The 14,283-nt window shown below is 41.0% G+C and overlaps 1 protein-coding gene across 4 annotated transcripts; it reads left to right on the top strand.

Moving 5' to 3' along the window:
- Positions 1-1,971: 1,971 nt before the first annotated feature.
- LOC110990204 (uncharacterized) lies at positions 1,972-13,587 on the top strand. 4 transcript variants are annotated; one of them, XM_087142435.1, is made up of 4 exons: positions 1,972-3,172; positions 5,239-5,363; positions 8,255-9,123; positions 10,268-13,587. In XM_087142435.1, the coding sequence occupies exons 3-4, from the start codon at positions 8,350-8,352 to the stop codon at positions 10,814-10,816; spliced, it is 1,323 nt and encodes a 440-aa protein (XP_086998561.1). In that variant the 5' UTR covers positions 1,972-3,172; positions 5,239-5,363; positions 8,255-8,349; the 3' UTR covers positions 10,817-13,587. The 4 variants fall into 4 exon arrangements, with proteins under 4 accessions (XP_086998561.1, XP_086998562.1, XP_086998563.1 ...); XM_087142436.1 differs by having other exon boundaries at positions 1,972-3,481; XM_087142437.1 differs by lacking the exon at positions 5,239-5,363.
- Positions 13,588-14,283: the final 696 nt, after the last annotated feature.

The raw sequence follows: 14,283 nt of genomic DNA, 5'->3' as shown, positions 1-14,283 counted from the left end.
GCGCCGTTCCCGTCGACAACCCCCGACTTACCTGGGTGCGGCAGGTCGACCAGATCCGACCACTACACCACTTGATGGACCTGGCTACAAACCGACAGGCCTATAGAGAGTTGGTCGCCACGGTCACTTAACTGGCCATGCGATGCCAAGTCAAGTCAAGCCAGCAATTGCAAGTAGTTATTTCCACCAACTGGAAACTAGGATTAGGAAATACGCCTCGGAAAAAACTAAATTGCCACGGGCAAATTTAAAACCCTGGTGTCAAATTTCATGTCTTATTTCCCAGTTTACATCTGCAGAGATACCATAACCAATTGCAGGAATCATGTTTTGAAACACATGCAAGTAAGTCGTAGATTTAAATGCAAGGAAATAAATATGTACTGGCTGATTCTCGTTTTCCGTTGAATGTCCTGAGTCACATCCGGCCAAGCACATATTTATTCCCTTTCCATAATACTTTTCTGTAACAGAAACAGTTAGTTAAAGATTTTTAATTTACAACAACTGTGAGGTAAGGTTTACTTATTTCTTTTTGGTACTGTTATGTTCCTAGTTCCGCAAATAGTCACGAACAGGTAAAATAATCTCGCTGTGAACCCCAAGCTGGACCAAAAGAGGGCACAATTTTCCTGGCAGCTCAGGCTTATTTGGTGAGAACTGTACTTCACTGGCTCACGAACTACCACGCAATGTACTGGCTACTGCAGCGTCGCTACCAGCGAAATAAACATACTCCCACCAACCTGGCTCTTGTCAACTGATGAGGGGGTGCTTGTTGCCGATGTGGATGCGGCGATACAGGTGCGTGTGAGGCGCAAAACCCGATGAGCCAGGGGCAAGGGATATAATATCGTTCTCACCTGGCTTTCCTAACATCTGACAAGATTGAAAGTCGTAGCTTTGTAGGCAGGGATGTTTTCAAGCTATGTGTTCTTCTGCTGTTTTCATGTATCACGTGATGTCTCGAAAGGGGCACTCTTTTGCAGGCAAATATGTAAAGAACTATAAATATGAAACAGATCCGACTCTTTTTTTTACAGAAATAGCAGGTTCCTCTATCAAACCTGGCTGATATCTTCAAAACTTTATAGGCCTACCTTCCGACTACCCCCTCGTAACTGAAAACAAGAACGAATCCTACTCTTTTGGTTTTGTTCTGTTTGATTAAGTGAAATTAGATTTTGTTTTCTTTGTAAACTACAAAAGAGGCTCCAAAAAGAAACTCTAAGTTACAACAAAGCAAAGAACCTAAGGTATAAGATATTTCCATGCGTAGATTATTGTTTGACATTGGCTTCTTTCGAATACACGTTCACCTTAACCTGTTGCCGATTTCGCAATCTTGGGGATTGTTACTGAAACAGTCCATGTTGTGTGATCTGGATGTCAAAGCCTTGGACAATATTCTCGTTTCAAACATGGTAACCTTCTCTTCAGAAATCACTGGACAGTGGTGAATAAAAAGAGGAAAGGAAACAAAGAAGAAGACTTTTCCAATGAAATCTTTATTACATTCCATTTGAAACAAAACACAAGAATAAATGAACAAATGTTAAATTATATACAATGAAAAACTTGTGAACAGAAATAAAAAATATCGTGAAGAACAATTGACATAAAAGGAGTAAACCGAAATGTAAAAATAATGAAATACTCAATGAAAATATTCAGTACAAAAGACACAAATTGAAATCAAATCCAAACAATAGATCTATTGCAAAAAAGGAACAAACTTACTATATATGATGTATAGTGGTAACTAGAAGAAGAAGACTTTTCTACTTACATTCCCTTTGAAATGAACAAAAACAGAAAAATTAATGAAACAAAAATTAACTTTTTTTACAAAAAAATGGTTTGTGAACTGAAGTAAAAGAATAAAGATCCATGATTAATAGAAATAAGAAAACAAAAAGTGTAGTCAACATAATTTTTCAGTATCATAGAAAACAAATAGAACAAACACTAAATAAATTTACATCGGCACATATTACTCAACAGAGCTGGAAAAATTTACATGAATGATTGAATGAAAACAAAGTAAAGCGAAAGTGGAAATGAATATAATAGACTTTACTAAATACAAATGTGAGAGAAACTAGAGTTCTTACAAAGAGCTTGATGTGAATTTTACTTTAAACTGGAACATGTATTTGCAACTGTCTACCTATCTTTGGTGTGAGAAAATTCTCTGACATCCTTCGTTTGTTAATCTCAAGGGTAAGTCGATTTTCTTTGATTTTTTCCCCTAAGAAATGAGGTCTCTTCGACTATGATGCTGTACAGGAAGAGAAAACTCGGTTCTTACTTCGCGTAAGTAGCAAACAAAACCCTCGGAAAGCTGTCTGTGTTAAATTTTACAGCGTATTTGTTCGTCTACAGGTAATGGTAACCTTAAGTCAATATATGTTGCTTTACATTACAAACAAAAAAGAACTCACCTAAAATGCAATGGGTAATACGGTCTGAACTTTATTATCGATACGAGAAAAACAGAGAATAAGTTGAATAGAACCAACAAACAATTTGACTGAGATCAATCACCTTAATATGTATCAACTCAACTAATTAGTGCTGAAGGTAAGAATGCAAATGCCTTTATGTAATAAGATTTATGACGTGCATTAAAACTTGTACATTTCTGAAGCGAAGCTCAATACAGATCCAAAAATAAGCCAGTGTGTCTCAGTATCACCCCCAAAATGGTGACAATGTAGTGGGTGATCAGACTTCCAAGGTACCTTTCTATTGAAGGTCAGATGTCATTTTTGATAGTACAAAATACCTGAATACCACAGAAGCCTGCAACCCGGATTCTTTTCTTGGGGGTTCCAGTTCAATAGTTCAGTTTGGAAATACAGCAAGCTGCGAGCGACAAAGGGAGAAGAGCATGCCATTCCAGCAACCATGAAGCTGTTGAATAGACCTTTTCACTACTGGTATTACGTTCAGGAATATGCATGCACAAAAAATGGCCTTAGCAGCATGATGTTCAGTGTACATGTACTGTACCCATTTGATTCGCTGCTTTCTGCACTTGGGACATTCGAAGAACCAGGTTCCTTTCTATTTGGAATCTGCAATTTATCTTGTCGTACAACCCCAAACACGACAACTGGATAGTTACCATTTCTTTCGATATCACTTCAAGCTACGACCAGGTTTAATGGTAAGCTATGTACGTGCAGTACATGCACAATGAACATCGGCCTGGGATGCTGGACTGGTTGATGATCTCGAACTTCTCCATCCTGGGGTCTATTGCTTGCAAGTACTGGTGCATGTAATTTATCCCAGAAGGAACCTGCATGTGGTTTTGAATCCTTCAGCTCTATACAATGTTTACACTAATCCGCTTAGACTGTGGAAGCATGGTAGGGGAAGCCTTTCATCAAGGACTTTGAAATGCGAATGGCAGACAGGCCTCAGGCTGATACAGGCCTGGAGTAGCCTGAATACCGGGCAGGCATTATACAGGGTAGGTTACCGGGAGCCCGTTTCAAACCGGGTCTAAATGGTCGCCGATCCTAAGTGAAGAGGTCTATATGTAAAACGATCTTTGTTGTTTAGTGAAAAAGGACATAGGAAATCTGTGGCTGGAGTGTTGTAAAAAGTATATGCCACAAGGCCTCGTGTGCAGCAAGGTATGAGACGGAGAGAACCCCCCCCTGCTTTGTGTTGGTCATTGTCTCGCCTTTCAGACATCTTGGGGGGGTCGGATGTGTTAAGTAACAATGGTGTGGAATGTGTATAGGGATTGGACGTGTTGGGGGGGGACCCCTCGGTCTCATTTCTTGCAGGGTATACAAGGCCTGTTACCATGAATATATAGTATGGAATTCCAAATCTGCCGTAGTGCGTCGCCCGTCGTGCGTCGTATGTCGCCCGTCGTGCGTCGCCCACCAAAAATCAAATGAGTTGCAAAGGACCTGCAAAAGCCGGGGTTTAACAAATGACAATGTGATGATTCCATTCACTTCTAAAGATTTTTCCGAATAAGGCAAGTACAAATCCCACCTGCAAAGCATATACTAGTCACATAATTAATTCCAATAATGCTAAACTACCCCTGCCTGTTGACAAGAAAATATCGCCTCACTGAGAATTCAACCAAGTGTTTTTTGGGTAAAAACATTTTCAGCAAAATGTTCCGGCCAACTTATCCACAGTGTTATTCTGATTTGCATACTGTAAAAATGTGCCGACTTGTTTTCATCAAATTCCAGGAAGAAATCTGCCAACCGATACAGACATCCATCTTGTCCTCTCAATTTCACCTTGAAATCCAGAAATACTAGACGTGCTGTGGATAACAAACTGTTTATTAAATGTATTGTTAGGGGGCAATTACCACATGGTTTAAGTTTCAGAAAATATGACGTGTTGGTTTTTGTGGGTGTGTATGCCATGGTGGATAGACCAATGAGAACAGGTTGTCCAGCACATCAGCATTATTTATGGGGCTAACAAGTAACGTTACTGTTTAAAAGACTTCTGTGAGCCAACCTGCAACTAAAGTCATGTCTAACTTGGAGTATACAGCAGATTTCATCATAGGTATACCCGCCCTCAAAATAATGTTGAATCAGTTCGTCTCTTATGAAAACTATTAAGGAATCAAACATTGTAAATAATCTATTATTTACATTCCGTTCTGTGGGATATCGTGCAGGGACAGACAGAAATATTACATAGGCTATAGACCTAAAGTCAGGCTGTTAACGAGTAAAGTTACGTCTACAGTAACTAAGTTATCGAGAAAAACAATCTACCGTAACAAAAGTCTATTTTGTTAATTTATTTATGTAACCAAAATGGTATTATTTCATATACACGTTACTTAACCGATGTCAGGATATTATTTCTTCTTTCAATTGGAGTTTGGCGCAACTGCAAAAACGAATACATGTACTTCTTCTAGTTCTATTGCTAAAATGAGAGTCAGGCATGGGGGATCGATCGAACAAGGATATGTACATGTGAAACGATCAAGGGTCAAAGTTAAAAATACCACTGCGCAATCGTGACAAAAAAAACACGGGCGACGGACGACGGGCAACAGACGACGCCCGACGGACGACACACGACGGGCGACGGACGACAGGCGACGGACGACGCACGACGCGCGACACACGACACAGCAGATATGGAATTCCATAATATAGTCAGGTGAATGATTCAACGTAACCCACTGAATTCTGTTGACATACAACCTTATTGTCGGCCTCCCTATAGTTTGTGCACGAAGTTTGGCTTGGAAAATATGATTCAAACTCCACTCGAGCAGCGGGTGTGCAAGTTTCGGGACAAGGTACATGGCCACTGAGGTCACTGATGCAAAGCTGTTGTCACGCTTCATTGTGAGTAAAGAAAGCCCTAGCCCTCGCACGCAATTTTTCAGTGAGCGTAGTTTTGATGCAGGAGCGTATTGTTATTTGCCTGATATCTGATGGAAAAAAAAATCTTTTTAGCCATATTGGCCTGAGAAGAGTACACCTAAACGCTGTGTCAGGAGAAACGTGAACATATCTCTAAAGTGCATCTCTAATATGAACGAAGTCACACTCAAATCATCGGATGTCCAGTGCTGTAGATAACAATCTTTCAGGAGTGCTCCATTAAGGGTGGGGTTTCGAAACACCAACGCACCAACAACGTATTTGCTGTGATTTCTACAAATGCATCCCTGCCTATGATGCACAAGCTTTAAAATAGTAGAGGTGTGCAATTCTACAAGGTAGGACCTTTGAGGATTGGACACTGAGAGTCTCACCAAGTAACAGACGACGTAAACACTGCCGCTATTGTAACACTGTTAAAATGTGATATTGTTTTGGTGGATATGGCCGATGAAGTGATAGAAAAGGAGATTTAGCACGGGTTAGCATTCTACCTATTAAAGTGAATTCCATGTCACTGATCTGACATTGTGTAGAACAAGAATAAAAAAAACTTCATTTTGATGACGTCATCGTAAGGTCGCAACATTTTCCAACCAACCAACCAACCAACCAACCTACAAACCAACCAATTGACCATGCAAAAAGACACTTAAAATACCTTGTTTGGTTCAGCAGATACGTCGACTAGAATGTTTATACCAGAACAATAAAAAATAATAGATAATCAGGGATGACGTCATAATGACGTCACCCCACTTTTCATCTATAACTTAACTAGCATGTATATGCACAAGATTAAACCGGGTCGGGCTTTTGTTTCTGAGGATACAGGCCTGCATAGCATGTAACTCTAATGGCGTCATTTTGACCTTGAGGACCATCTATACACTTAGGTCTTCGGTTGAAGAAAATTCCAACTTGGAAAGGAGCTTAAGTCCAGGCGAGTAATGAATAATTCATTCTTGTGAGAAAGAACAAGGAGAAGGTGGTGGTCTATGCCGATTTGCAACAGAATATAATAGGCGTTCTGCATTTCTATGATTGTGTTGAAATGCGCTAGCATTTCATGCATGTGATATAAAACAAGTTGAGACTCATGTCGATGACATTTACACGCAACTCCTGAAATCTATGAACTTCCCATGATACTGTCATTGATGTCACTATACATCCTTCATGAATCCCAATGTTAGTATTTAGCTCAAAGTAGTGTCAGAATAAGTAACAAACACGAAATGTCAATAAAGAACTTTTGTAACAAAGAATCACTCGACACGACGTCATTACCATATAATAGGGTTGATCAGTGTGAGACACAGATATTGTAATTTCAATTTCATGAGTCACAAAATATTCCAGCCAAGTCACATATCTATTTGGTCTGACCAAGGTCTTGCAAAAAGAAATTTGAAAAAAAATGTTTTTCCAGGAAATACGTCGCAAAGAATGTAAAAATTACAAAAATCTACAAAAAAATCACAACGAATTATGTGACGTGTCATTATTACGTCATTCTAAATTTTACACAATGCATCTTGTTATGTGTTTCGTGACCTCTGTAAATGCCATTGTAGGGAAAAGACCAAAAAAAGCCCACATCTCAATCATCGTAATTGTTTTGTACCAATTATTTCGTGTGTATTATTTGTTGTCGAGACTTTTTTCACACTTGGCAATAATCCAGTACAATCATTGGCAGCACCAAAACCTCTTCACGGAGACCTTGCTTCTTTAATGAGTCTTCTACATAATCACAACTTAACCGTACTACAGTGATCTACGAATAAAGGTTGTTTCCTTGTGTAACCTCGACGAAGGCGAAATATTCCAAAGCGACAAAAGTCACCCCTAGATAACCGTGTTCAAGAGTAAAAAGTTATGTACTCACTATTAAAAATGTGATTAAATTTATGCGGGAAAGTCATCATACTGTAACTTTTGGTCCGATGACGTCATCGGTCAGAGGCTTCTCACACGTATTATATGCATAAAGGTCAATGTAGTATCAACCAGTCTTCAAGCGAGTTTGCATACTTTGCCAGACACATCAACTCAAAATGCAGTTTGGGTTTTTGAACCTCCCACCAGAGGTCTAAAGGATGGGCTAAGTTTTCATGACATAACCGATGCATGTTTTGAAGAACAATGTGTGACCTGAGATTCACAAAGTTGAAGCCAGGCTCATATCCCTTACCAATTTCAAACAAGGCACTTCTGGTGTCGGCCACAAGCAAGGGTTGGGCGATTTTTACGAACAAGAGAGAAAAATGTATACCTGATTTTTTCTATCAATTGCCGCAAAAAGCAAGTAGCTGAACTCACGATTGATTTATATGCATGGATTTTTTAAGAATTGGAGTTGTCGAACTTTAACCGCTGGTGATTTGAAACATGATGACGTGTCCATGACGTTATTCTTCTAGAACCTTCCATTTGCTAACGTTTTCCATCGAAGTACTTTGATGAAGATGGAAGATTACAAAATAAGCGTCTTGAAAAACCAGCATAACCGGGGGTTAAAATATATAATCAAAAATTAGTAACAGTCTGATGACATCATCGTGGTATCATTCCTCAAGGTACGAGATCTCTGTCTTCACCTGGTTCAGTTTCAGTGACAATTTTTTGAGATGTCCTGTTTCTTTCATTTCAAATTGTCAATGATAAAATACGTCTATAGGGCTTAGATATTCACAATCAATGGGCTTAGATGTTCACAATCAATATTCAAAACATCGACAAATGAGAATATGCTTCGTTTATACTGATATCCCATTAATCAAAACAGCGCTGATTGGAATAAACAGCTCTCTGATTAAAAATCATCAATCTTGCTGGTTTCTCTGCAGAGGAAAGTGACCTTAGGTCTGTGTCAGAATTTCCATGTAGAGGTTTTATTGGAACTGTGGACCAAACCTCAACTGCCCACTGCAGGGATTTGGATATGGCCCAGCTACTACGTCATGTAACGTTTGCTTTTGCAGGCCTCGCCATTTCGGTTGTAGTTTTTACGGCCTTGAAGGACTATACAGGCTCTCGTAGTCTTTATCTAAGACCTCCGCCATCAATAGCCAGGTCAGCGGCTCCTCGGAATCGTTCTGGTGCTACAGTCGACATGAGGAGGGGTGCTGACTTGACCTTCACGAGGGGCCACACGCTTACCCTTACTCTTCGCATGGAAGTGAAACCGAGGCTGGTAAAGCTTTTTTTCTGTGATACCTTACGATCTGCTGCGTTGTTCTGGTCACGGAAGCTGGGTCCCATCAGCGTGATACTAAACGAGGAATCCGCAGCCGATCACCAGTTTGCTGGACGGCTGCGTCAGCTGGAAGGCGAGCTGGGTTTCCAGTTTGACTTCCTCTACGAGCCTCTTCCCAACGATCCCTCCATCTTAAAGAGTGTTCGGGGCCAAGGGTACGCCCGACAGCTATGGAGTAGCTTCTTTATGGATATGTACATCAACGCGTCCATTGTCGCCTGGACAGACACGGATGGGATGTTCACGGCGCCCGTCACGCCTGATAATATTTTCAACGGCCAGCGATTGCGAGTGGTTACTTTCACCGACTGGAAAGAAATTAGGAAATACGCCTGGGAAATAACGACTGAAACTGCCATGGGCAAAACACTGGTGTCAAATTTCATGTCTTATTTCCCAGTTTACATCTGGAGAGATACCATAACCAACTGCAGGAACCATGTTTTGAAGCACATGCAAGTAAGTCGTAGATTTAGGCATAAATGCAAGGAAATAACTATGTGATGGCTGATCTAATTTTTCGTTTAATGTCTCGAGTCAGACCCTGTCAAGCATATGTCTGTTCCCTTTCATAAATACTTTTCTGTACCAGAAGCACTAAACGAGTTACAACATAAATTTACAACAATTTGGAGGGAACAACACTGCACTTCAACAAAGTTTGGATAGGCACACAGCATGCACAAAACGCGGGCCGGGGGGGGGGAACCACCGGCCACAAGAGACAAGCTGGTGGGCGATATCTCAACAGGGCCTGTGCACGCGCACTCGGTGCGAGCGCAATGATTATACTGCAATTCGACAACCAGAATTTGGATCCATTACTGCAGTGGTGCAACGCTCGTGGACAAGTGGTACGCGCACGTTCCACGCCTCTTTTACCAATAGGATGTCGTGATTTGCTAATGCACGCTCGCATCAAGCTGAAGAGTGTGCGTGTGCGTGCGGCGCCACCGCAGTTATGGCGTCGAATCGGATTAGTCTATACACTCATTATGCGCACGCAGTGAGTTCCCACCAAAAGACCGATTTTGCTAAATTAATTTCCGACCTCTCTTGTTCCCGCTAGGACTAGATAACCCTTCGGACAATGACTATACACGCAGAAGGCCACGGCTTTTGTTTGTTTTGGTTCTTTTTTGTAACTGTTGACGGGTCGACTGCATGTAAAATGAGACAAGCCCAACACCCCGGTCAAGGTTTGGTTGCTTGGGGTTTGCTTAAGGATTACAGACGATTGGCGGAGAGACATCTGAAGAAAAAAAAGTTTGGAAAGATGTTTAAATGTCAACAGTGTAAGCTGCGAACATTACATGCCTCTCTTTCGCGGTGATTGAGAGTTCTCGTCAAATAGAAAATGAACGCCACTGATGGTTATAGGGCCCATGTGGGACTAGTAGTGTATACAGGTGAAAAATGCAAAGATAAAAACGAGTGCGTTCAAGAAAATAATAGTATAAACAGTATATTTTTTTTCAACTATCATTAGTCAATGTTTCGATATCCTCTGCATTGCTCTTACAGAATTATCTTACACCTAAGTTGCGTGTCGACTTTAGTTAGTTGATTTACAATTGACCAGAAACTACAATTTTTTTTGCAGGTGTCTAGCTTCGAGGACGCCTTTCGTAAACTGGTAGATGCACCCGTTGGGAAAATGGGAGTCCCATTCAGCCCTGTCAACGTCATCTTGAACTACGCATATTACTTTGAACACGATCGTTACGACTGGCATCTCGATGGTATCCGGAAAGACGCCCCTCTCGGTTTGGCGATCATACCTAGCGAGAGGGTCCCGGAGGTGCGTGTCACTAATCACAAAGCGTCTGCCGACATATTGGTGCAAGGGTACTGCATCGCAAAACGGTACACTGACTCGCTTCCGGCTGCTTGCGAGCGGTTTCGAAATGTCACCAATTTTCAGCTGTTTGTGTTCGATGTTAACACAGATCATCTTCACGCGTGGTGCTCAAGTAAAAAAGGTCACCAAGATTGTGCTGAACGGATCGAAGCGCACTACCAGAATTTCAGGAAGTATTACAATGCCGGATATGACTTGGATTTGAAACGAGTTCGCGCGATTGAAAAAGCGGCAAGGCGGGAGAAGGTGTCATGTTCAGAAGTATTCAATTTTGACGTAAATGGCACTTGATGTAAATTACACTTTCCAACTAGCACGTATTTTGTGCAACTTTCTACTCATCTGTGGTGTGAGAAAACTCTCCGGCACCCCTCTTTGGTTAATCTCAATGAAAAATGAATGTTCTTTGTTATTCTTTAGAAATGAGGTCTCTTCGACTATGATGCTGTACAGGAAGAGAAACTCGATGGTTCTTACTTTGCATAAGTAGCAAACAAACCCTCGTCAAGCTACTCTCTCCAGTATCTCAATGTTGGGGTACATTTTGTTCACTTTAAAGTTTATTTATTAGTCTACAGGTAAACGTAACCATATATTTTGCTTTACGTTAATAACCAAAAAAAAAAAAAATTCATACAAAACGCATTGAACCTTGTTATCAATACAAGAATAACGAAGAATAAGTTGCAAATCACAAAATATGGAGGGCCTGACGTTTTGATCTTAACATAATCTTTCTCAAGGCAAAAAAATGAATAGAATCAACCTGCATCTTGATTGAGCCCAATCACCTTGGCAACTCAATTATTTAACAAAGAAGTTAATATTGTAGCAGCGTTATTGTAATTAAATGCATACTTCAGAGGGTGAAGGGAATTATACTTTGCTGAAGACTAATTTGCCAAAAGTAAGAATTTTTCCAAATTACCATTGCAACTATTTACATATAAGTCTTATAGTACTTCGTCCGTGAAAGGTTTCCTCCGTTGTTTATGTAAAAGAAAATAGTTTGTACTTTTCTGAAGTAAAGTTCAATACAGATCTGAAAATAAGTCAGTGGAGTATCATTCCAAAACAGAGGCAAAGTTGATGATAGCACGATCAGAGCTCCAAGTTCCCTGTCATGTGAAGATCAGATGTCACTTAATAGTCCAAATACCTAAACACCACATGCAGGAGCCGGCGCTCCGAATACTTCAGTGGGGGTGGGGGTTGAGGCGCACAACTGTTCAATAGTTGAATGCGGAAATATATCCTTCCAGCAAGCCACGAGTGACAAACGAAGAAGAGTGTGCGGATCTCAGTATACCTTTTTATTTCCATGGAGGTATTGGATAAATTTGTGTTCCCCGAAATGGATCTTTGGTTGCTTTGGTTAAACAGCATAGCAAATCTGCGGCTGAAGGTTATGAAAAAGGTATAGGCCTATAACGCAAGGCCTGTTGCCACTGATCTACCGATCGGAATCAAGGATCTACGTTTGCTCGCAGACAATCAACAAACCTAAAATGGGTCCTCATTGCTAATTCAATATAGAATTTTTGCAACAGGTCTAAAAGAGGTTTTCGTTTCGCCTCGGCTCTATCCACTTTCTCGACAATGTGCATGACCATAACGCCCAGAAACCCTTGGTAAATGACATAGTCATTTAAAGTGCTCAGTATTCAGTTCAGGTCGAGAAACCAGAACTTATCTACCCACTCTTGTCGCCCTCTTGAAATTCCTAAAGTAGATAAATGAACTTAAAGGGAGCAACTCCTCGGCGTCCTTTCATACGCTATGGTTACCATTACCATGCCCTGCCTCTTCCCAGGTTTTTCGGTGATACACTCTCGTGCAGAGTTCTCTAGGGCCAGTAAAATCATTCCGAGTTGGTGCAGTGGCCTTCTTTCTAACCTAATGCACTTCGAGACTACTTGCATGCCTCGTGTATACACTTTTGGCATGTTAAAATTCTATTTCAATTCCCGCTGCAATACCAAACACCGAAGGCGGTATGCTTTTGTCATGGGGGCACTCTTTTTATATTCTATGGTTCTCAATGCCGTCCGATCCTATTTTGGGCTCCTGATCCCGGAAAAAAAGGTTTGTTTTTTTTCCCGCAGACCCTGCTAAAAAAAACCTACACCCCCCAAAAAAAAAAACTGAAGGGAAAAAATTGGCCAGCATGACCTTTGAAAACAAAAGCCCTGAAAACTTACGATTTTGCAAACGACCAACAGCGACGGTCGGCGTTCGCGTGAACATTTGGTATACCGCACCTTTCCGTGGCCCACCGTGAGGTTCGTGCATAGCCCTACACTTGTCTTGACCCGGACTCGTACAAGGGGATTTTTAATGTGAGCAGCATGGTACCGACCAGCATCAGACGTCCTCAGTCCAGCGCGGTATATTTTGTGGCTTTGGGTAACAATAAGAACATGTATATCCCATTTGCATGCAAGTTTACACACAAAACGTGTTTTTTTCCCCGATTTTTTATACATTTATCTTTGTTCAATACTTATATATATATCAAAAATGCAGAGAGAACAAAAAGGCCCATGTACACGGTAAATTGAGGATAAAAGACATGTCTACTAGTGTTACCACGCGCGCTGATCATGTCATTCAATATGGCGGCCTCCACTGTTGTGACCTTTGTTAGTTGCATGGTCCAAGTAAAATTACGGGGTACGATTTTGATAGGCCCAACTTGGGTCCAAGATGTGGCAGAGAATACTCAATGAAACAAGCAACAAGAATATATGTACATTTTACACTTGGCGTGGTTTATTCAGTATTCAGCCATCTACACACCAGCAACATGAATTTTTTTAAAGATTTGTTTTTCGACCGACCGACCTTATCTCAAGTGGTAAATGAAATGAGAACCATAGAATTTAATAAGGGCGCCCTAATGTACAATGGAGAGACTTATTCACTGCCGCAACGTTTCGTTCGCCACGCAAACCTTATTGTTGGTCTCCCAACAGCATTTGTGCGTGCAGTTTGGTTTGGAAAATACTATGCAGACTCAAGCTCCACTTGTTCACTGGAAGTTCAGGTTTCGGGACTAAGGTATTCTGACATTGAAGGCACTAGTTTAATGCTGCCACGCTTCGTTTGCTCGTGAAAGTCGTAAACATCCTCGCTAACCCTCGCATGACGTTGCGGGGTTAATTATTGTTGTTTGTGCCGAATAAAACCACGTGGAAAATGAATCGGTTCAGTTTTGTAGAAGGCTTCAGCTACATGGATATTGGCCTGAGAAGATGGTATCTTAAAGTAGCATCCCTTCCTTTTAATGTAATTCCATTCACATTCATCAGATGTAGTGAGTAGATGTAGATAGCGGTCAGTCAGGAATGCACCTTTAAGAGTGTGACGGATGCCGGATGTCCACACAATGAACTTGACTTGTGAGCTGGTGATCACTGAATAACCATTAGAGCCAACAAGGTAAATTTAAATAATGCATTAAATGAATCCCACTTACGACTTCGGGGTGACGTGTGTCCTGAAACCAAATTACATAGCGACTCATGAAGTAAGCTGAAATTTCTAGATAGTGTGCCCACTGTACAGCGCCCTCTATTGAGAAATGGCAACAGACAAATTAATCTATCGATAAAGGAGCATTCTGACTTAACAAAGAGTGGGGTACTTGACACAGCACAGCTTTAGTATTGCTACGTTTTATGCATTTGACACATCCCTGCATGTGACACACAAGCTCTCAAACTGATGACGTGTTTAATTCTACAGAGGACAACCTT

Source organism: Acanthaster planci, linkage group LG10 (assembly GCF_054643075.1).
Source record: "Acanthaster planci isolate LZ-2023a linkage group LG10, COTS_SCS, whole genome shotgun sequence".
NCBI lineage: Eukaryota > Metazoa > Echinodermata > Asteroidea > Valvatida > Acanthasteridae > Acanthaster > Acanthaster planci.
The sequence above is the reverse complement of the archived record's forward strand: the minus strand, read 5'-3'. Positions and strand labels throughout refer to the sequence as shown.